Source organism: Epargyreus clarus, unplaced genomic scaffold, assembly GCF_041222505.1.
Source record: "Epargyreus clarus isolate Ecla_fem2 unplaced genomic scaffold, WU_Ecla_fem_2.2 ptg000005l, whole genome shotgun sequence".
NCBI lineage: Eukaryota > Metazoa > Arthropoda > Insecta > Lepidoptera > Hesperiidae > Epargyreus > Epargyreus clarus.
The window spans coordinates 4,799,403-4,825,202 of NW_027332213.1; the positions used below are offsets into that span (position 1 = coordinate 4,799,403).

The 25,800-nt window shown below is 32.5% G+C and overlaps 1 protein-coding gene across 2 annotated transcripts in view; it reads left to right on the forward strand.

Annotated features, from left to right (window-relative positions):
- Positions 1–25,464, forward strand: part of LOC140757972 (angiotensin-converting enzyme-like protein Ace3) — a 245,578-nt gene extending 220,114 nt beyond the window's left edge. For both annotated transcript variants that reach the window (XM_073093897.1, XM_073093896.1), the window contains 9 exons: positions 16,248–16,335; positions 19,499–19,639; positions 21,432–21,608; positions 22,505–22,602; positions 22,682–22,970; positions 23,215–23,371; positions 23,674–23,850; positions 23,927–24,040; positions 24,120–25,464. In XM_073093897.1, the coding sequence (XP_072949998.1) occupies positions 16,248–16,335; positions 19,499–19,639; positions 21,432–21,608; positions 22,505–22,602; positions 22,682–22,970; positions 23,215–23,371; positions 23,674–23,850; positions 23,927–24,040; positions 24,120–24,681 (1,803 nt within the window). In that variant the 3' untranslated portion in view covers positions 24,682–25,464. The remainder of the gene's footprint in view (positions 1–16,247; positions 16,336–19,498; positions 19,640–21,431; positions 21,609–22,504; positions 22,603–22,681; positions 22,971–23,214; positions 23,372–23,673; positions 23,851–23,926; positions 24,041–24,119) is intronic.
- The last annotated feature ends 336 nt before the right edge of the window (positions 25,465–25,800 follow it).

Consider the following 25,800-nt stretch of genomic DNA (forward strand, 5'->3'; position numbering starts at 1 on the left):
CTCTCTGTTAATTCGAGCGCCGCCAAGGTGTCGTCCCCACTTCACCTACCCGCATCTGTTTTTAAACTGTAGTATCAAATGAGTCACTTTGTAATGTGATATCGTTAATATCCAAGCTTCTTATTAACGACGATAACATTCGGCCGTCCTGCTCACACGTTCGTCCTCGATCGTGTATGGTCTGATGCAAGAGCTGCAAAAGAAAACCAGTTGTTTAATGCCTAAGTCCAGAAAAGTTACACATTTTCTTGTAATACCGACTCGCACGTAAGAGGCCCGAACTGTTAATCATAAACATGGCTTAAACTATACGCATTTTCTTGCAATACCGACTCGCATGTAAAAGGCCCGAACTGTTGATCCGAACCAAGGCTTAAACTAGGTGATGTTCATATAGAATCACACTAGTTGTGTATTACCTAGGTTATAAATCTGCCCCAACAGTGTTCACCACGGATTTCTGTTGCAGGCATAGTTCATAAGGACTCTTTACATAAATGTCATATGCGCGACAGGTATTGAAGCGAATGCATTAGACCATTGTTAAATAATAAAAAACAGGGTTATAACTAGGTGATGTTCATATAGGATCACTCTAGTCATGTATCACCGCAGTTTTTGTACCTTGTTTACGATAACATTCGGCCAGTGCTCAACTCAAATATACTCCAAAAATGTAATATTCACTTAATGTCTTCAAGGTACTCGATGCCTTGGGTCAACCCAACCATATGCATCACCAAGAGACACCCGTGAACATCACACTGCCCGAGGCATCTGCACTAATCCATCTTAACTCCAGATAAATAAAAATCAAATCACAAAGTTTCCTACACCTACAGTAATGACAACATCTAGCTGTCCACTTTACTTATGCCTGGATTCTAAGTCCAATAGTTAAATCTCCAACAACTATTGATTCGATAAAGTTACGCATCAGAATAACGACGTTTATCTTATTAGTGCATTTCGGAATGCTCAACAACCTGTTCAATAACTGTTATACTGATAGATAGATAGATCTATAGTTGGCCACTAAATGAATCTGTGCGACTCAAAATACTATTATAACATTATTTTATTACTACTTAGTACTTCTTTTAATTATTACAATGTTATTTTATACAAATAGTTGCCTTTCCAACGTACGTCTTTTATCAACTGATGAAGCAGTATCAAAATAATAATATATCGTGAATATTTGAAATGAATGATATCAAAGTTAAAGACTAAATAATGGTAAACAAACCATTTCACACAATATAACACGTAATAAGTTGTATGAACCCAATTTTTTATGTTATTTATCACAAATTCGAATTATTTCTTTCAAAGTAGGGCCACATAACCCACTTTTGAAAGGCAGAAAGAAATTTCATTTCATTAAATTTAATTTATATTCAGTTATAATAATACATACTATTACATGAATTTCAAAATTTAATTAATAAAGCAAAGGACCCATGCGTTCACGTCAGCGACATACTTGTCAATTGTGTAATAAGCTTAACTACTTAACTTTTTTTTTTTATTTCACCAAAAGTTTTAAATTAAGATTCCCAAAAGGAAGTTATAGTTTGGGCTATTCTACTGTAAAAGTTATGCATTATACTAAGGAAGATTAGCTAGACTTTACGCAAAACGTCGTTTTTAAAAAAAATCAAATAATGTTATGGAAAGAATAAACACATTAAAATGGTCCGTTAATCTAAACGGGAGTTTAAACAGACCTTGTCTTACATTGAGTTCTTTGGAAGCGGATTTTTTTTCCGTAGGTAGTTATCAAACGGATAGTGTTATTGAATACATACTCGTAAACTACCTACCAAGAAAAATGACTTCAGAAACCGGCCATTATTTAACTATACTTATTTGTGTCTACAACTGATAAGATTTTTTTTTAAACCCACTTTTATTTTTATCACGCTTTTATTAACTTGACCTGTATATATGTAACGGAATATTTGAATTCGATTTTTACCTACTTTGAACGGTCAGATTTATTTAAAAATTTTGAAATACTTATAACATGACATGATTTTAATAATCTTGTCCAATTCTAATTTTGTCTCATCACGATCGTCAGATTTAAAACTATAACTGTTTTACATAACATGTGGCGTGGCTCCTTATCAATCACAACCTAAAATGTCTATGACCTGAAAAAGGTCTATTAAAGTTGATCATGATTTTATACCAGCCAGCCAAACAAACAGTTAGTCAAACTATCTTATGATACACCTTATTACCGAACAATTCATATTTATTATATATATTTCAAACGCCTCGGCTTTACCTGACTTTTATATAGTTTGTAATAAAAATTATATTAGTGCGTAATATCTGTATAGATTATATTAATATAATATGTATCATTTACAACCAACACTCTCAAGGAGACGCTCGATGTTTCTATAGAGAAAACCTAGACATGACGCAATTGTGAACCGTATGAAATTTATATGAAAAGTAAATTATTGTATAAGAAAATCCCATCGAAATGTACCTATGCTTTTATATGATTACATTATTAAACAACATTATTATTCATTTAGCTATGATATACATATAATAATAATGAAATTTTCACGTGTTTACATCGAATATATTTGAAAAAGAAAAATTTTTGTCTGTCGGTTTGTATGTTTGAAAATGCATTAAAACCAAAAGTACGAAGTTGATGTCAAAAGTATACAATTTTTTTTAAACATTACATGACCAGGTAATGGAGAATTCCAAATTACCAACGTACTCCGTGATCTTGACAGAGGGCATTGTATAATTCAAATTATATTTTGAATCCACATGAACAAAGTCGCAGGCAAGACTCGTTTTAAAAATGCAATTCAAATTATATTCTGAATCCACATGAACAAAGTCGCAGGCAAGACTCGTTTTAAAAATGCAATTCAAATTATATTTTGAATCCACATGAACAAAGTCGCAGGCAAGACTCGTTTTAAAAATGCAATTCAAATTATATTCTGAATCCACAAGAACAAAGTCGCAGGAAAGACTCATTTTAAATATGGTATACAAAAGACTATCTAAATTTATGTAGGCTTGACCAGTGGCAGTGACCGTTTCTCACTTAATACGTTTAATAACTCAATTGCTGTAACTTGTAAATAGAACTAAGCTCAAGTTATAAAAGCATCAATTTATTATTATTATTATTATTTTACTTAAAATAATTTATTCTCAATCCCATACAAAGTGGATCCCGTTTATCATTTCGTAAGTGGCTCACATAATTGACAATATCGATAGTCTAAGCGTCTCAATGTTTAAGGTACAAACTTCATTTACCAGTATTTGATAGTGCCCAATTTTCAAACCAAAAGGACGTGTAATGTGTCAAATTCAAATTCAAATTTAAAGGTTTAAAATTACGAGATGTAAAGAAATATTAATACAAAACGAAACGTTGCACACTAAATTTAAAACAGACATTTAATATTCTGTATAAGTGAGTCAGTCAGAAGTAAAATGGGAGATTGTTTTTTTTTTATATATAATATTCCAAAGACCGCTGCGCATAAGTTTCTCAGTTTTCTTATAGATCATTAACTAATGTGCATTTATACTTTATGGCAGTCAAAACACAGTAGTACACAGTACTGCGTGAGTTCGCCTAGAATTGATGGAAAGCTAAATTTGGCAACGTACGTATGCTTCTTTCATAACAATTACGTATCAAGTATATGAAATCAAAAGGAAACTTTCATTGATTTATAAAATGAAAATGTGAACAATGTTAATGTGAATGCAAGTTTATTTTTAAATATAGTCAATTAATATCCAAAAAAAAGCAATAAACCTTAAACTCATTTACCATTTCCCTCGTGGGTAGTACACTCAGCCACTCAATACCGTGGTCGTGATACTTATTTGCAGTCAGTTAAATATGTACCACGTAGATATTATATATTTCTGTACAATTATGAATAATCAAAATTTTGCAACTTAATAAACGTGTCACTTATATCAAGTAGGTATACTGTACTCTGTAACTGCGTTTGTTGCTACCGCATAGTCCCTTCCATACAGTAATAACAAACGCATATACGTAAACCCAATTTGAAACATTAAAAGTTATCAAAAATAAATTCAAATCTAGCCTGTATGCAATTTCTGGCGTACATTAGCCTATATTAACAACCATTAGGTTCCCATATCTATAAAGCCTGACATTTAAGATTAAAGATCCTTAAAATATTTTCATAAGTACGTGTATTTCTATATATATTTCAAAGTAGGTGTAACTTTAGAACAATTAGGATTTACTTTTTACACCACAGACTTTAACCAAATAGACAGATTTACCACAAGAACTGCCTTGCAAAATTACTTTTAGACACTTCTTCACAGAAAATGCACTCATTTTGAAGTAAACACCTCAGTTTACAATGTTAACAAGTAATTTGATAAGAGTAAAGTTTGTTCACAAAATTTAAGTATATCATTTTCAGAGGGTATTAACATTCCATTGAATTACTAGTCTCAATCTATCCATTTTCTTAATTCAAATGAGTTTGCCCTTACATCAACGACATTTATCTACCCCCATTTTTACTTATTCTACCAAGATGAATTCACATATGACAAAATAATGTTTTAACTCACGGTTTTTATTCCTGTGTCAAGTATGTTCGTACTTACGAATCGCCGTCCATGATTGTGAGCTGGTTCTTGTACACTTCTGATGAAATCAAAGTCATCTTGAAGGTCTTGAAGTCATGTAATAATATAGTCACATAAACGGTACAGAGTAACGATATAACAATTACACGTAAGTAAGTTCACACTAGTGATTAGAAGTATTATAACTACACAAGTATCTCCGTTATTCGACTGCTCTTGCTGAAGTCTCCGACCAGAATGTCGCTCTCTGTTAATTCGAGCGCCGCCAAGGTGTCGTCCCCACTTCACCTACCCGCATCTGTTTTTAAACTGTAGTATCAAATGAGTCACTTTGTAATGTGATATCGTTAATATCCAAGCTTCTTATTAACGACGATAACAGATAGTTAATTGACTTGTGCAATTTGTTGGATACGTTCAAATTTCAAAACGAACACCAAGTATCATTGAATGCTGAGTACTGGCTTTTAACTTGACTTTGAAAGATCTATCCGTATTCACTGTTTTTTGCTAAGTAACGATTAAATTGTAAAATAAACCTTCTTAATATTCCTAAAGAGTAGGACAGAATCAAAACTTACAACGATAACATTAAACCCTTTTATATTAATAACACCATAAACGTAATAAAAGGTCCTACATAGGCATTAAGACAGGAGGGTAGCTCGATAATCCTATATCACTATATGTGGGTCAGGTAACCAGGAAGACCGTTTATTTTTATGGATAAGCCGGGACAAGCCCATAAATAAACCACGATTTATGCCCTATTACAACCCGCTCTATTGCTGGAACTAGATGAACAGATTTATTTGTGGGACAGATTTCCATGGAACATCCCTTAATTTTAGCTGCATAAATATAGTAGCCGTAGGTGAAATGGTTTTTTTAAGTGAACTTAATAGTATACTACGTTACTTTAAAAAAAATATTTGAATGTAAAACTTAGTAAAGTTTCAATCATTCACTTTATTTAATTTTATTATTTTATATTATAAGTCAAGTTTTAGCACAAAAATGGCAAAATGTCAAGCTTCATAAAACCGTTTAAAAAAGATTTACAAAAGTGTTTTATAACAGAATTTAAAAAACGAGAGATATTTTTTTATGAAAATGTATTTAACTGGTGTTCTGTGATATAAATTGCTTATATTTATTTATTCAGTCGCATATTGTATGCCACAACAGTTACGCATCTTCTCACAACCCATTTCTCTGCTCTCTCACACATGTAGTTAAGGAAAGAGATAAATAGTTGTATTTTCCTGTTTCCAAGAGGGTTATAAAATCTTTTCATCTTACTGATAAGCCGAGATGTGTAATATTCGCTCCGACGGAATGGGTGCTATTACCTTACGATATTACCATTTCAAATTACTACGTGACAACGCATTAAGATATGACGCGTTGTTTTTTAAAAAAAATCATTCAATTGATCCTTTTTATCAGACTATTAAATGACTAGTGTGGGGAATGTTTCTTTGTATTCGTGACAAGGATTCTTTGTATTTTCCTAAAATATGCTAGTACGATAATGTAAAGGACTCATAATTAGGATGCTAATGGAACTAAAAATAGAAAAAGGCAAAATTTTAAAAATGTATTTTTTAAAGTAGACACTTATGTGTTTTAAAAACACTCCCACAATTTCGTAGAAGTGGATGATAAAATTTGTACCAATTTAGATAAATTCAAACTAGTGTCTCAAATTTCGCTTGTCTCCACGATCAGGACTTGTAGGTCGTAGAACTTAAGTGTTTATGAAAATGGAAAGAATAAACAAAGTAAAATATGAATACAAAATAACAATAGAATATAATAATAAATGAAGAAATATCATCATTTTACGCTAGAGCAAGATTTAATGGATGACGAGGTTAATTATAAACGTAAATCCAAGGCGTTTTCGAGTTAATTATGAAAATGCGACGAGCGTGGTCGTTGATCGTAATCGAGAATTCATAAAGGCAATTAATAGTCGATTTTGTTTCAGCCGAGTTAACGCTCATTACTTCAATGATTGCTTCTGTTTTATGGGTTTTATTATAGATACTGTTGATTTTATTTTCATTTGATCATGATAATACATTTGTATTTTTCCATATTTAGTTGCATATAGTACTTTACGTTGTACTTTGTGCTGTTAATTTATGCGTAGTGTAATTCATACGAAGCATTCTTATTTAGTCCTCAGACATAGAAACGCTGTTAAAATCCATGGCCAACCTTAGATAGGACTTCAATCCTATCTAGGATTCATTATAGATTTCCGTTAATGGCTTAGGCGGCCATTTACCATCAAGTGGTTTATACACTTGTTAACTACTTCTAACTTTACTAATTGTATAAATAGCGATTATGATAAAAGCGTATAATACTATCGTTACGATATACATTAATTTAATAACATTTTTATGGTAAAATATTTTGAATTGATGCTTTATAACGAGATTTTTAAAATTCACAAAATAATATTTCAAGGCAATTTCATATTCGCCACATCAAAAAACCAAAAATATTTCAAAGTAATTTCAAATTGAAATGGATTTAAACGGATGCAATTAATGTATAATTTGGTCCAAGTGCTTTAAATTCTCTCGTGTAGGTATAATTATTTTGTGAAGCGGTAAATTCCGTAATTCAGATAGTTAACTTTTCGACTGTTATTTTAAGAATCCTTATTATCATATTGCGAAACAATAAAAATGTCACATATTATTTGATTATGTAGCCTTCTAGTTTTATTTTAGCTAGAAGAATTAAGAGCGGTCATTAATTATGTCATACGAAGTAAAAATCAAGTTATTTCTGTCTCATACCTATTATACGAGTAATAAGTAATGTCGTTACCTTCCGATAAAGGTTGCATTGAATTCTAAGGGATTTGCGATCAGTGGTTACTAATCCGCTTAATGTAGGGTCAATTTCAAGTTAATAACAGATGACTGAAGCCTATTAACATTAAGTTAATTGTACCCGTTTGCTAATGCTGTTAGGATCAATTTCTATCTTTAGCTACGTGTCAGACTCGGAGCGTGGGAGACGAGTATCCACCTGATGGTAAGTGGCTACTGCCGCCCATGGACATCGGCAATCAATTCCAGATAAGATTAGATATTCCTACCTGAGGTCGGCCACAGATGCGCCGCTACCCCTGAGGACTAAGCTGGAACGCCTCGAAAAAGTATACCTCCTATACCACACCCTTTAAACCAGAACATAGCAGCGCTTAACCTCAGTCGAACCTCAAAGGGTTGTACCACATTCAAATCTATACCATATTGTGATAGACAGTGCCCGTTTCGTATTGTTGTGGTTTACAATACATTGGATTACACATTTATGGCGGTTTTCAGGTTAGACCCCATTAATTTTTTGAATTATTCGTATGTCTAGGTAGTAAATAACATTAATTGTGTAATAAATATTTTTATTTACGTTTGAGAAATTGCGGCATGATATGGTAATTAAAAATCAAAAAAAATCTAACCATAGTATCAACTCAATCGTAAAGCACAGTTTACAAATAACTATTGTATTGTATTGTAACTATTGTGTTGTTGTATTATATATAGTGTACAAGTAACTTAGTAAAGTTAAGCATAGAGCAAGCGCATTTCATAGAATATCTATTATTTATTTGTGAAGATTAAGAGATTTGATTTAAGCTTTCTGTTCATCGCATTAAAGTCATAAATATCTCCAGCTTTGCAAAATCGTTGTAGATTAAAAAGTTTTGAAGTGTTAAGAGGAGAATTTTATTTATGTTTCCTTCTGGTGTATGGACAGACCGATAAATTTATAAATTTATTGCATAAAAGTCACTGCGATCTGTCTGTGATTGTCTCAAAACGATTGTGTAATGATAAAATGAAGCAACATAAAGAAGTCTAAATTCTTAAGACTACACACTTTTTATAGTGATTACTCAGATTAGAAATGTACAATGTCCCTGTAGTTCTGGGACCAGAATAGGTCTATGGTATCCTCTGCCTGTCGTAAGAGGCGACTAAAAGTAGGCTTTCGGGGTTGCGAGCGGCAAGAGTGGGAGCTCTAACCGCCCGGCTAGCGACCCCGGGGAGACCGATGGTATGTGTGACCTCATACTGTCGTGCGCTCCAGGAGTGGCGAGCTTCATAATCATCTGGGTGGAGCCCGACGGGGCAAAGCGCTAAGAGGACTCCGGTTGCGTTCCTTAGGAGATCACGGAGTCTTCTACGCAGCGCTGAGGACGGTCACCGGGGGAGTTTAAGTGCGGTAAAAGTCCCACATAACTAGTCGTCGCTCCCACGGTGTCGGGCACCTTTTGAAGGTTTCCCCCTCGTTAACAAAAAAATAAAAAGGTTAAAAATGCATAAATTGGCATTTTACTAGCATGATAGACAAAATCTTATATCATCTATTCAGTCATGTGGCCAATAATGGAATACTGTACTGTACTGTGTACTGTGTTAATTGTTAATGGCAAAACTATTATACCTTAAAGTACGTTTCCTTAGTTTATGTAATGTTATAACTAAAATAGATTCCGGATGAAAATAAATAAATTGTATGTTACCTCTAGTAAGCAATAGTCTGTGCTTAACCGGATATTGGCAAAATGAATGTGGGCGTCGCAGTGCGGGAGGAAATGCCGTCTTTGCCGGATCATAGGCTGATCGAACTACTCAATTAGCTGTGCTGAATATACCTAATGGATTTGGGATGTCATCAATTCTCTTTGCCCACGGTTCTCGAATTAATCTTACAATATTCGTTTGCTTTAGTTTTTATTACTCTTTAACCCTTTTCTTAGCAACTTGTTTTACGTTGTAAATCTTCTTAATTGATGCAAAATTTAATCGATTTAGGGCAAGTAAATAGAACCATTAATTTTATCGGCTTTTCTTGTTTTTCTGGTCTGATTGCTATGGAACTATCTTTGTACTGTATGTACGAGTAAGTCAACAAATTTTCTTTATTTTTGACCTGAAGTTATTTATTCAAATTTAAATTGTATTTATTAAAAATGATTCCTTTATACCTACTTATTATTGCGTCTTTTGCTTACTACCGCTTCGGTATTATTACGTCTTTCTTTACGTCGGCTTATATTATTATCACGTCTTACGTCTTTTGCTTAGTACCGCTTCGGAAGAAATTTCGCTACGAACCAGCCGCTTGACACTTGTTTGTTTTTTTGACAAATAAACTTTGTTGTTTTGACAAATAATCGTCTTTATATGTTCCTTTTTTAATTTAACCCATAAATTTTACTATTTTTAAATCATACCTTGTAACATTTGACGTTAAGTGAGTTTTGCAGCGAGTAAATAGTATTTATGTTTGATTTAATATATCCGCTCAAAACCACAATCCCTGTAGCCGAAACGTCGGGACGTATAAATCAGATGAAAACCGCGATAAATCCCTTCAAATAGTTTTATTGCAGTCGAGAATTATTTTTATGTGTAGTTCTGTCTATATAATATATTCTCCGCATAGAATTGCATCGTTCAGTTTGTTAGGGATCATAAATTCTTGACAACGGTATGCTAAACGAGGGAAAAATGCAAAATCAAAGTCGATATTTTATTGAGTGCTACAAATAAAATTATATTGTAGCATTCATCTCTACAGACTTCATTCACAAGAATGATTCATATTTTTATAAAGATTTCGGTTAAAAACTTAATTATTATTAAGTCATTACCTTTAAAAAAATATAATGAATTGTATACAAATATAATTATTTGTTACGATATTTTCCTTTAACTTCACTTTCGATTTTTTTCTTAGCGTAGCTTGTTTTTTAGCGTTGGTATGTCTGTATGTCCTAGTCTTTGGCACTTCTACAGCAATACAGACCAAACTTGGCTTGGCAGATTTTAATGTATGAGATGTCCAATATATTTTAATGTGTGAGATGATTTAAGTTGTGGGAGTGACATGCGGTGTATTTTTAATAAGCAATTGGCTTTTTCTTTTTAATAATTCGTAATAATAGTAAAAAGTAGTATGCAGTCTAACTGAAGGCAAACGCCTATCTTTATATGTAATTTATTTATTTATTTATTTAATTATTACAAAATCCACAGCTCTTAAAATCATACAAATACATTTCTTATATAGTATTTCCTACAGCCAATTACGGATTTACAATTTTTTAAACATAACAGCACGAATAAGTAAGTTTTATAAATAGGTAGGTATTAATATATATAAATACAGGTATAAATATATAATTAATTTTAAAGATAAACACACACATATGTATAATAATCTATATACTAAAGATGTTAATTATAATTTATATACCTACTAATAATATTTCAATTTTACGTTTACTTAGTCACTAATATGGAGATTATTAAGGACTTTATGTACCTCTTTTTTAAAACTATTTTTACTTGTATTGAAAATGTCTATTGTGTTAAATCTTTTATTATAATTTTTTTGTATCTAATGACGAGTGAATTTTGTGCATAATTACTTTTGGTCTGAGCGACAGCGAATAAAGATTTTCCCGCGTGCCTTGTACGCTTTTTTGGAACATTAAAACTCAAAATTTTTGATAGCAAAGCTTGACAGTCTATGTACCCATTACAAATACCATGCAAAAAGGCCATATCAATTACATTGCGCCTACACTCAAGAGGCATGAGATGATGATATAAACATGAATCCTCATAATTTAAGAATGTATGAGAACATCGATAGTTGAGGTGTTTCATAAATTTGATCTGAATGTTCTCTAATGTTTTAATATAAGTTACATAACTAGGATTCCAGATAGGACTACAGTATTCAAGAATACTTCTTACGTAAGAGTAATATAAGATTTTAAAACAACCTAAATCAGAGAAGGGGCGACTTACTCTTAGTATGAAGCCAAGGTTTTTATAAGCCTTATTTACAACTGTATCTATGTGGTCAGAAAATGTTAATTTGGAGTCAATAACAACACCAAGGTCCCTAACAGAGTAATTTTTAGTAAGGTCGACATTGTTTATTTGATATGTATAGTTAATGGGATATCTTTTTCTTGTGAAGCTTACAAAGGAACATTTATTTAAATTGATACCAATTCGGTTTTTAACGTAGTAACGACCCAATCTATTGAGATCATCCTGTAATGCAAGACAGTCTTTAATATTTCTTACGTTCATGTAAATTTTAGTGTCGTCTGCATACATAAGCAAACTTGCATTTTTAATACAACTGTTAATATCATATAAATAAGACACATACAGAAGAGGACCGAGAATAGAACCTTGCGGTACTCCTGATGATATTTCAATAAAGTCCGAGCGAGATCCCCCTACTACGACTGCTTGGGAACGATTAATGAGGTATGACTCAATCCACCTGAGAAGGTTACCGTGTATACCCAATACTAATAATTTTCGTAGCAGTATAATGTGATCTACACGATCAAACGCCTTCTCAAAGTCCGTGTAGATCACATCAACTTGATGTCCATCATCCATGCCACTCGACACATGGTCAATGAACACTCCTAAGTTAGTGACTGTTGATCGACCTTTCATAAAACCGTGTTGTTCATTAGGAATAGAATTAGCAATAACTGGATATATATGTTTATAAACAACTTTTTCACACAATTTGCTAAGAACATTAAGGATAGATATTGGGCGATAATTTTCTATTGATGTTTTTAAACCTTTTTTGTGTATGGGTACAATATGAGCTTGTTTCCAGACTTTAGGAAAGTAACCATTCTGAAAAAATCTATTAAACATAGAAGCTATAGGGCTACATAAGACTTCAGCACATTTTACAAAAAATATAGGCGAGATGTTATCACTGCCTGAACTCTTTGATGTGTCCAAATTTTTTAATAGTTTAAGAATATATTCACTTGTTACATTAATGTCATGAATAGTGATTGTTTTGTCGTCTTCACCAAATGAGTCGAATTGGTATGTACTAGCTTGTTCGGTAAAATTTATTTTAAAAAACTTATTAAACGCGGTACATATATCTGATTGTGTATTTAATAATATGTCGTCATATATCATATGTTGAGGGTAGTTACTGTCATTTTGCTTTTTGGATTTTATATAAGACCAAAAGAATTTTGGATTACGTTTAATGTTTTGTTGTGAAAAAGTTACATATGAATTATAGCACTTTGATTGCAGTTCTTTAAGCCTTGATCTTAATTCTGAGAAATGATTGTAATCAATTGGATTATGGAATCTTTTCCAATTTCTATGAGTTTTATATTTTTCTTTTACAAGTTTAATTAATGCTTTACTATACCAAATTGGATATTGATAGGTGTTAGAGCAGTGGATTAACGGAACGTGGTTTTGTATGCAATCGTTGAGAATTGAGTAAAAAATATTTATTATAATATCGTCATCATAACTACTGTCATTTATAAAGGACCAGTCTTGTTTACTTAGAGTTTCAGTAATACTATCAAAATCAGCACGTTTAAATTGATATTTTACACGTTGTTGAGGCTTTAGGGAAGGAATTAAAAAGTCTGAAGCAACTATAAAAAGTGCAGGATGATACGTGTCCTCATTTACTAATGTATGAGATGATTTATATGACATTATTGGTGAATCAGAAAAGACTAAATCCAAAATGTTACCATTTTTATTTATAATTCTATTATATTGTGTTAAGCCCAAAAACGATGTCTGAGTAATCAAATTAATTGCCAAGTTCTGGATATCCATCGTTCCCTTTTTTCGCACAACAGGTTCATCATGACCCCAGTCAATGCATGGCAAGTTAAAATCACCAGTAATTATAAAGTGGTCACTGGGATGATTATCACGTAATTGACACAACGTACATATGAATGTTTGCAACCGAGACGGAAGATGACTGTCAGGGGGTATGTAAACAACTGCAACATGAAGATCGTACGCTGAACCAATAGTTTGAGCGGATACTGTAATCCATAAAGATTCTACGTCTTTACTATGCCATTCAGGGCGCACGCGAGCTTGAAGGCTTGGAACACACAATATCATAACACCGCCCCCTAATGAACCTCGATCCTTGCGGAATACAACAAACTTGTTATCACTTAACTCAGAATCTAATATTCTGTCACAGAGCCATGTCTCTGTTAACAATACAATATCGGAATCTAGAAGTAGTAGATTATTGTAAAATTCATTGGTCTTTGTCCTCAATCCTCGGGAATTTTGATAATAGAATTTTAGTTTTCTCAATGTGTCATCCATTATTAAGATAAACATATATATAACACTGATATTGACTCATAACTTGATTTGTGAAGTTTACAATAATGCCTATTTCCATCATAAGATTATACATTAGCAGATAACATATTAAATGTATATTGTGTTTAAATAAAATAATTATTATACAAGTAATATTGTAATGTACTGAATTATTTATTCTTATTTTTTGTATATAATATTTAATATGTAATAAGTGGGTATATACTATTTTAAAAATAAAATATATATTTATTATATTTGTATTATATTTATTATATATGTGCGTGTATAATATGTAAAGTAAATGTATTTGTATACATTTAATTATTTTGTATAGGTTATACGAATAATAAAGTGTAAGAAAATTATCAAGTTTAAGTGTGTAGTAATAGTGCAAGCCAAATATAATATAATTACAGCTAAAGCAAAAAAAATAAACTAAAAAATAACACTACCAACAAACACTTTAAACTACTTTTCCAAGATCTCGTGAAGAAATTATAGGAATGGGAGGAGAAGTCTCGTTCTTTCTGCAAAAAATCCGACAGTTTTTTGTCCAGATGTATTTATAATTTAACTCTTTGGCCTTATGTTTGCAAGATGTCAGTAGCATTTTATTTTCTTTTGATAGATGTTCGTTAATAAATATTCTGTGAGTTTCACCTTCCATTCCTATATCTCGGGTATTTAAATTACGAAATTTACGCGCAGCAGCTACAATACGATCTTTGACCGCCCGTTGTCGCAGGCGAGCAATAATAGGCCGCGCGCTGACGGCGCTTCCCTGCCGACGCGGCTGTACGCGATGAGCAAACTCTAAGTCGGATGGATCAATACGGACACCTATTTGTTGCGATACTTTTTGGACAATAGTAACAGTGTCTTCGTCTTTTTCTTCAGGAACGCCAATGATCTCCACATTCTGTAGCCTGACCCATTGTTGCTGTTTTATATTTTCGTCTTCTAGGACTTTGCAACGTGCAGTCAAAGAATTCAAACTTTCTTTAAGAGTCTTATTCTCATCTTTGATATGCTTCAATTCCGTTGAGGTTGTACCTAGAAGCTGTTTGAGACTCTCATATTGCCCGCTTAAAAATACCAGTGATTCCTGAAACGTCGAGCATTGACTGATGATAGCTGTGAGTTGTTTTGATACCGTTCTTGCAATTGTTTCCTCGATTATTGCTTCGATATCCTTCTTCATGTCACTGCTCCAAACCTCCCTTATATTGTCTGGTATTGAGTAGTCAGTCTTGGTTTTTCGAATGGTTACATAACTATCTTCATCAATCTCTGTGTCGTCTTCAGTTTTAGAGTAAAGAAGGGCACGGATTGGCGTATTGGTGTTATCTGGTTTTGGTAACTTGCTCTTGCACTCAATACATTTCCATTTGAGCCTTACTTCGTGGTTCAATCTCTTATAACGTTTTGGCGAGAGATTGGCACAAGGCAAATCATATTTATGCTTGCATTCCTGACAAGTCATAAATTCCTTGCTTGATATTAGTGTCTTGCATCCAACATAATCCAAGCATAATGAAACTGACATCTTACCAGTGGTTGCCCACTAATGCATCTGAGGACTAAGAATGCCTTATCTCTCCCCGCTTTATATCAGGAATGAATACAAATTAATCCCAAGATTTTACTATCTTATCCACAAAAGTAATTAAACGTATTTTTATGCACGTTATATGCATTTTAATACAAAAACTTGGAAATTTAATAAAGAGAATTGCACTCTTGGGACACGAAGCTTTTCCAGAAATGTATCCATGAATGAAAGTGTCTTTTGGGAACCATTTCGTTTTATTACAGTTATTATAAGCGTTGAGTAGTTAAAATTATTTTAATGAATACCAAATAATATAATAGCAACACATTGTATTGGACTCGATACTTTTTTTAATGTAGTTAAGTAATTTTGAACCGATAATAATTAAAAATGGACTTCATTTCATTTTCGAGTAATGTTTTTCGAGGGCTGGTATTGTATGTCTCATAGTTAAGACCTCCCAGCAACCCAAAAGACTTGATTTTAACATATGAGTTATCGTCGGATTTATCTAAATTGTGGTAGTGAAATAATCCACATTTCTTCCACGTTTAGTTAGTTAAATAGTTTTTTTATCGCACTTATCGCTGATAGTATCGTTATCGCACTTATCTATGATAGTCACTTAATTTTTGTATTATTTGTGTACTACGCTTTATTATTATTCCTGCAAATACTATTTCTGATAACTTAGTTTAAAGATCATGCAATTCCTTGCCCTTCACCACATGAGCAACAATTAATTACTATTGAACAATTCGTCAAATCTACGATATTATTATGCAATTTCGTAACAATGATCATATTCATTTGTATAAAATTAGAATTTCTTGTTCCAGCTGGTGACATTTGGGGACACAGCGCTGAACAAACTGCGGTTCGCCACTGATTACCACTGCGGCACACACACCAATTGTACGCTCCGAGGTATGGGATTCATTTTGTTTTCATTTATTCATATATGCGAGCCTTGCTGCAATTGCAGTGGCAGACCGAATGAATCGAATAAGGTACTGTGCCCTGATTTTATTGATAGCTCACGCATGATACTTGGTTTTTAGGGTTCCGTATCCAAAGGGTAAAAACGGAACCCTATTACTAAGACTTCGCTGTCTGTCCGTCCGTCCGTCTGTCCGTTCTTTTAGTTATATACGTATATTGTAACAATGTTGTGTGTTATACATGTGAAGTATGTAAAGTCATTAAAACGCTGTGATTAGATTCACAGAGTTTTTTTCGTAATTCGCATTAGTTCACAAATGAGTATTTTGTAGTTGATTCACAATGAGTATGCTGTTTTAGTTACAATTAGGATCGGTTGAAGTGTCATAGGACGGAGATTGGATACGGTCCTATGATGCTGATCTTCGCGGTGTATACATAAATACATAAATATTATAAAACATTTAAATATGGTGAGGAGGAAACTAAACTAAATAATAAAGAATGAGTACCCATATATGTTTTACAAACTTGTTATGCATGATCACGAATGAGACAAGATATTTAGATAGTGGTACATCGGAATATCATTTCAACTACCTCAACTCCTATTACTGATTTCTCACAGCAGCGCGCATATAGTGTTGCATACACATAGTTATGTATTGTAGCGCTATTGTGTTCTGTTTACGTGAAGCTTGAAACAGATCCATTGATTCCAGACGTTCCTTAGTCCTTAGTCGTTACAACGCATGTAATAAACTCCAGGTAGGACTCGTAATTTATATGGTGTCCATTAGAAATATCTATGAACGTAATTGACAATTTAAAAATAGGTATGCTGCACGCACTGCTCGCTTGCTGATTATTTATATTGGAAATCGAGCACGCAGTTCCTGATCCTAAGTGGCTAATGTCGCTCATGGACATCTGTAATCAACCCCAAATAAGCTAACAGGCATACCTAACGGTCGTATAGAGTTTGAACGTCTCGGATAAATATATTTCTATTATTACACCCTTCAAATCGGTATACAGCAGCGCTTAACCTTGCTGTTATTAGGCAGAAAAGGGTGTTACGATGATGCCCCCAAAGTCAAACCACATGGGGTTCTATCTTCTTCATAAATTATACTTCAACTAACTAAAATCCCCAAATTTTGAAGAAAAACATTCACATAAAATACAATTTTCTTGAAGCACTAATAAATTGCATGTAACCGCCACCAGAACCACAAAGAACGTTTCAACTTTACTAACCCTACTTCACATCTAGGTAGAATACACCAGTTGCATGCACTAGTTCTAAGTACTTGTATAAAGCGGGAAATGGTAGCTATAAAACCGATTCAGAACATTTTACTAAAACTGCATTTTATTAATACAATATTGCTATTATAAGTATTCAAGCTCTTATTTGTGTTAAAATGACAACGTTTTAATTTGAAATAAATAATGTTTTAGTACAAATAATGTACTGTTTTGGATGTATGAATAATTTTGAATAAATACTGTTTATTTACTGCACTGCACAAATAAAAGTATTCGGAGAAATATACTGTTTCACTGAATTCGCCAGATATATTTCATTCGCAGGGTTTACACATATTTGAATCCATTGTTATGATAAGTATAATTCAGGAAGTCACGTGAACAATTTCAATAGGATATTTTTATTTTTTCCAGAATACATACATAGGTAAGAAAAGTAGGAAAACCAAGATATGTCAAAACATACTAATTGTACAGTTCATTCAATATTTGTATAAGATGTCACCAAGTTAATAGAATCTTAACGCTTTGTACAAAAGCTTATTATAATTTATACAACAATCGTAAAATATAATGTATAAAATCTGTTTCTTGAAATCTCAAAATATTCATTACGAAATCATCTCGTTCATGAGAACCAAGAATAAATTGAATTAATGAAAGCAGAAAGGTAAAAGTCAAATAAAAGCGATATCAGCTTATCTAAGCAGAATAATTTCCAAGGCGTTACGAATATTTGAAAGCATACGAAACTTTTTATTAACTTGACGCTCAAAACGGATGGCCACGTAAAATGTTAATTTCTCATCTTTAGCACTCACGCGTTGTATCATGAAAGGGTACGCGATAAGCGATAAATAGTTGTCATATTTCATTAGTATTATCAAACCAAAGTTATGTTGAACTATGTACTTACATCCTTTAATATCTTCCTGTGAAAAATCAGAGGTCACTGTCAGAGCTTCGAATTTTGAACATCCCGATTGACAGGTTGCCGATTGACTCCCGAAACACAAGTTTTTTAACCACTTGGTAATTATCAGTTGTTATTAAAAACAATAATGGGACGTAGACAACCCATTACTGTTCCACTGCTGAGCACATGTCTCTGCGGAGTAAAAGGTATTTTGGCCATAGTCCATCAGGTCGCTGGGTAAGTACGATTGGTGGACTTCACACACACCTTTGAGTACTTTTTTTAAAGGATTTTAATGTGTATTTATTAGTGATTAATTCAAAATCCGCACATAACTAAAAGGGCTATTTAAACCTCGCGCCTACCCGATGGGACGTTCACTTTCAACCACTGTTTAGTCACTAAAATTTGTATTTTATTCATCTCAAATATGTTACTCGGTGTTAGTATAACATGGTCCTTAAGCCAATTTTGTACTTTTCTGAATAATTACAAACGATTTCTTGGCGACTTGCTTTAATTTTTGGGTCGTCTTCAAATGTTCTAAGAAATTGCCAGCCATTTTTAGTTGTCTTTGCCGTATATTGTGATTAATGTTTGGCAAAAGTTAAAATATTTATTCGGTAAAAATAAATTTCTTATTTATGAGCATAGCTTCTAGCTTTAATTAATAGTGTACCAAATTCATTATGTCTAACATTTTTCTGTCCAATAATTTCTTTATAATGAACATCTATTCCTTTTGACCTTTACTTTATGATTCTAAAATAATGTTTGTGTTTGTTTGCAGAAATATTTATATTGATTTCATGAATGTTATTTTATTAAATAAATTGTCGATTCCATTTTGTTCCTAGTTTTCATTTATCAAATAATAAATAACAAACAGCTTTGTATTCTTTGTTTCTATTTGTTTGTGATGTTTTATTCACTATTTAATAGTTATTGTTTTGTTCTCAGAACTGCACTACAATATGGCTAGACAGCAGGATGAGAATACTCTTGTACAAATGAAACAGGCGTGGGACAAGAATCTACCAGACATGGGCGAGTTTTTAGAGCAAATACTTCCTCTGCTACGGAACGCTTCTAAGGAAAACAGTGAGTAGGATAGATTAATTACCTCCGAGAAGTATGCTTATTTATTTCCTTTTCTATTTATACACGTCTCGTGCAGTGGAATACAAACGTGTTCTATTTATCTTAGTCAAAATAAAAGATTTTTGTTTGAATAAGAAATACAAATGGTATATAATAATATAGTAATTGTCGTGGTATTCATATATCATTAATAATTGAATTTGCGAATCTTATCTACTCAGTTCCACGTACTCGGTTTCATTAGCTTAGATTCGTTCGTTCCATAGGTAACATATTTTTAATATGTGTTTTGAAGTATTTTATTAATAAATTATTGAAAGCCATTCGCTGTTTCAAAATTATAGCACCTTCGGAAGGATTATGAAAATTCGATTTCAGAAACAAAAAGTCAATGTTCATAACTGAGTTAAGTAATTTTCAAAAAATCTTGAAATTTTAAAATAATTACCATTGACGCCTTCATAAATGTCCGTCCGAAGAATATTAAGTCCGATAACGTCAATTAAACCAAAGGCGGTATAATTATTCCTATTAACGCCACGCTTTGATCGACACTAATTGGTTTAAATTTCAATCTCTTCTAACGATCAGATTTTCCGAGAGAATTCCGAATGTGTAAATTTTTACGACGCCCCATATAAGGTGCAAGTGTCACTGACGACGATTAAGCTGAAATTGTGAAACTATATCAGAAGATGGATAAAGCAAATGAACGGGTAGTCTACCTCATATTAGTTTTACCTGATGTTGGCCACAGAAATGCTATCCCTGAGGGTTAAGCTAAAATATCTTAGAAGGTATCTTCCCCGTAGACGCACTCTTCAAAGAAGAAGACAGTTCCTCAATTTTTCAAGTTTTAACACTTTCGAAGTGTATGTGAAACTTATTAATTAAAGCTTTTAACATGTCTAACGTAGATCTAACTTTATCTAATTGTTAGAACTTTATGGACAACTCCCAGGCTTCCTGCTTTCCTTTACACGAGTTATAATTAATTTCTAATTCGGCACAACTTTCAATAAAGGATATACGAATTCAGGTTTATAGCACACTACCACCACTGCAAAATTCGGCAATAAACTTTTGTTTGTTGGCTTTTCTTATCAATATATCTGTATTTTTAATGATACATAACATATTTGCACTCAAGTGCGAATTAGTAGACTTCACCCAACCTTGAAAACTTTTTAAGAACTCTTTTCCCTTCACCTTTATTGTGAGGGATAACTAATTTATAACACAAGCAAAATGTTTGATGAATCACGGCTCCTATTCTTGGGATTCGAACCTCGACCCCCCTGACTGAGAGACCGAACTTCAACTAGGCTATTAGTGAAAAGTTAAAAGTTATCTCCCATTGTACAGAGATGGCTTTATATCGTAATATTTACACAAAAAGTTACGAGCGCCTCGCGTGCTAACTGATCCTGTGGAGCGATAAATATTGAAAGGATAACGACGTATTACGTATTTTGATTATATCTCGTGAAAGTGATATTGAAGGTGTTTACTTTTAATTTCAAAAGGAATAAAATATCAGAAATATATTTGGGAAAAGTAATTGTTTTAACATTTTGATTTAACTTTAAGTTAATAATATTATTTTATTAAGTGTTTTATTATTTGTTTCGTATGTTTTCTAGTATTACAGTATTTTTTGTGCAATACTGTGAATTATTTTTCTTACTTTCTTGTTACAATTGACATTGATATTGATAGATTGATATTGATAGTACCGATTGATTGAACGTATAGCGTATAACAGGAGATAATTTAAGCATAAAATTTTAAGGTTACAACACAGTGGAAGAATACTGGGACTCGCTGGGAGAGTATGAGGGTGCGTTGCTCAAAGCTCGGGAGATTTGGGACCACGTGAAGCCTTTGTACTTGAAGCTACACAAATACGTCGCCCTCAGACTGAAGGGCTCGGAAGCCGTGGGGAAGCCCTTGGCGGTACATTTACTAAGTAAGTTGATATCATTGCATTAGATTTTGCAGTTCGTTTTTTTTATCTAGGTATAAATTAACTGGTTTGAAAAATAAGATTTCATATTAGCTTTTTATTTCTTTAGTTTGTTAACTTTGTTGACGATTTTTGTACCTTCAAATATATTTTGTATAGTATCGTATTATTACGATTCAGGTTACTTTACAATTCAGCTTACTTATTTTGGTAAAATTTGCATAAAGATTTAAGAAGCGAAATAAAATTTATTACATTGTTTTTAATGGTGACGGGAAATACGGTGATATATTTCGTAAACAGTTGTTACGTTGTCGGATCGTAGCTCCGTAACAGCTAATATTAATCTGCTGTGAGGACGCAACCCAAAACTTCCCTTAACTCATTGCAATATAGACCATAGCAGCATACACGCCCACAACCTTAACTTATGGTTACTAACGTTACAAAATTCTTTAAACAACTCCCCATAATTTATGACCAGCGATACGGCGAGCTTCACTAAATTCTGGAACTAAACGTAAGGCGATTTGCCAAAGGCGTAAAATATTTAGAGCGATGCTCCCGGGACAGGGATCCCGGCGTTTTACTGTTTGAAGTTCCCAAAGGTACAATATGTGCCTTTTTCTATGCTCCAATAAAATCTGTGATATATGTTTTGCTGCTAAAATTTTGCACGAGAGCCTTGTTACGAATCAGTTCTGTTTTGAAAAAATATTATTACGATTTTCAGTTAGTATAATGTTCTCTATTGATTCTATTCATAACCTATGGTTAATATTAATACAACAATACGTCTCCCAAATTTATTTTCGTAAAACTGGTTTTCTCTGTACAGAAATATTTGGTGCCCGGGACAGTGCTATTTTTAAGGTTTCTAATTGAGAAATTATTTACAGGGTCTCTTAACGGCGATGACTGGTCCAATCTAATTGAATTATTGTTGCCGAAACATCCTGATGTATATTTAAAATTGCATACGAATCTACAATTAAAAGTAAGAAACATGAATTTAAATTTCTTCACAAATAATAACAATATAAGAACATGGTTTTATAAATGTAACTATTTTAAAGGAACTTGGCGGTCAAAAACTGTACAAAGAAGCAGAAAAACTCCTTAATATATTACAATTAGGTGACATTGATCCACTTATTATGAACGAGTCGCTTTTCAACGCAACATGTCCTACTGAGATCGTGGACTGGTGTAAACCTAACAGGATGAGGTTTGTGACATGCAAGGACATAAGCATAGAGAACTATATGGAAGCACATGAAATACTGATGAAGATCAAATATAAAATGATTACGGCTTTACATAGCAATAATACATATGTACTGCGAGAAGCGTCACGTTACTCAGGTTTGCAATGTGTTTTTATTTTCTTACATATAAAGTATTATTTCATAAATAAATCCAATGATATTCGTTGGTGGCAAATGATATTGAGCTTAATGAAACATTTGCAATGCAATAATTATTTGCAATAATCATAATTGAAAATGATTGAAGAAATGATAATAAAATAAAACAAGAATTTCATACATGTACAATTTCTAAATTAACATGCTGAGTTTTGTTTCAAAATATCTATTTCTCTTTTCAGCTATATATGAGGCAATACCTGGTTTTGCGTCCTTATTGTCATTGAATCCACATACGTTGAATCGAGTTGGATTGTATCCATTGGACAGATTCAATTATAATCCAAATCATCACCGTCTTGTACTACAATTGATAATTGCCTTGCGTGATCTGCCAAAGTAAGTTATTTGAAATCAACAATTTTCTTTGTTAATGATCAAACGTCTATAATTTTCCAAAAAATGCTTAACAATCCTAATAAGTACATGTGTACTCATCACGACTTTAGAATTATAGACGTTTTACATATGTATGTAAAAGATGCGACGTAACATTTGCATGATCCATGTTCGATGAATATTATTCCTCTTGTAAGAAAAAATTGTATTATTTTCCTTTATTGGCTCTCCATAATTTTCGTTCATAATAGTATGAATTTTTTCACCTTTCCAATGACAAATACATTTTAATATATTTTTAGGTTGAACTATTTCATGGCTGCTGACGAATGGAGACTGAATGTTTTAATGGGAAGAATTCCACCTTCAAGTATAGGCTCGAGTTGGAGCGAATTTCGACGAAATTTCTCTCTCATCGAAACATCTGATTCGGATATCCTTGGAGATCCTTACGTTATATTCAATAAACCTTATATTGGGTAAAGACTTTTTTCTTTAGTTTTAAAAATATTTTTTCATTAATTTTATATGTTTTAATTTTTTATTATATTTTAGAAAATTCATGGGGCTAATACTGAAATACCAAATTTACCAATCTTTTGCCGAAGAACTGGTTTCCGATGACTACGACTTAGTAAAACACGTTGGAGAAAACAACGAACGTCTCATGTAAGAAATGAAAACATTATTTTTTTTTTACATTTAGTTGTCATAATTTGTTTTACTAAACATCTTTATTCTGTTGTAGGGATGCTATGATGCAAGGTTATGGATCAATCTGGCCAGAAATGGTCAGCGATTTACTGGCGAAACGAGAGAATAATCTAGAATACACCGGCCTCACAGACTACTTTAGGTTTTTAGATGAGTATTTAGATAATCAATTGGATCCATCAGCTGAGAGTAACTATGTAGATGACTATGTGGAACCACCGGTTAGTGAACCTCCTACGGAAGAAGTTGAGATTCCTGAAGAGAACGAGATACCAGATGAAATAGATATTAAGAGTAGCAAAGAAGTTGAAAGCCACAATCTAAACGAAAATATAATCGATACTGGCGACGAACCAAATTCCAAATTTAGTATTGAAACATCTACTGTTGGTGTTTTGGAAATAAAGAATCCGATGGCTGCTGGAGATCAAAATGAAAGCATCAATCCCAAAGAAGCGTCATATAACACATATTGGTGGATAGGTATAGGAGTGGGGTTAGCCGTTGTTGTGATATTGGGAGCAATAATAGCGAGAAAACGTCACACTCACAGAAAATCATTAGAAAGGCAAAGAAGAAATAACTCGTGTGCCTGATTTGAGGAGTATCGGTTCTAGGGAACCGATATTCAAGACTCAACGTTTAGTGAAATTGTGCCAATGCGTTTAAGTGTGTGGAGTACAAAAGTATAATCGTAGTTTATTATATTATTTGGTGTCTTTAACATTTGTCTCTACTAAGTAATTTCTGTTGTGTTAGTATCGAGTGATTATTATTTATTCAACTACGGTGCTCTAGTTCTACTGAAATTCCATTATGTATTGCATTTCTGTTTATATTGATTTCCATTGAGTATATCTTTTGTTTTGTTTTATTCGCAACTGTAATATAACTCTAGATAGTAAAGATGGAAAATATTTTTGTACATATCACAATTTGAGAAATAGTATAATGATTGTTACCAAGTGTCTACGATAGGTGTACATTCTAGTTAGGTGTAATTTCGCTGTGCCTTAAGCGTTTCAATTTCATAATAAGTAATATAAATAAATAAATATGATATAGGAAAGGATAAAATTTGTATAAAGTTATTAATGTAATTTTTGTAAAATCTCTATTTACTCTGCTGTAACTCAGACCAAGTTATTGTAGCATTTATGTTTTGAAAAATCCACAACTATTTTATTGTATTGATTTCTATTTTTTGAATATTTTATTGTCTAATGCGGTAACCAAATGAGCTGTATTAATTTGATGTTATGTATTTAAATCTATTAAGTTTTATTTATTTACATCATAAAGCTTTACCGTTGGTGAAGCGTAATTTAGTAATCGAGTGTCAGAATCGAAAATGAAATAATAAATGTTTTAAACATTAATTTTGAGTATTATTTAAATTCTCTACATATACTCGTATCTGGCGTATTGCCTCCCAAAAGTATACATCTAAGAATCATGTTTGTTGAAGAAATATGTTTGTCAGTAAGTAACTCCGTTTTTCTGTAGAAAGAGATCAACATACATCCTTATCTTACCCTGCATGTATGAAAGAATGAAATAGAATACTTTTCTACTTTTTAGTTGATTTTATCATAAAAGCGTGTTTTTAGCTTTTTGAACTATATTTATTTTTGGCCAAGGTAAAAGCAAAATACATTATTTTAAGGGAAATAAAAAAAACCTTATCAAGAGTTAAAAAATCAATTACTATTTCA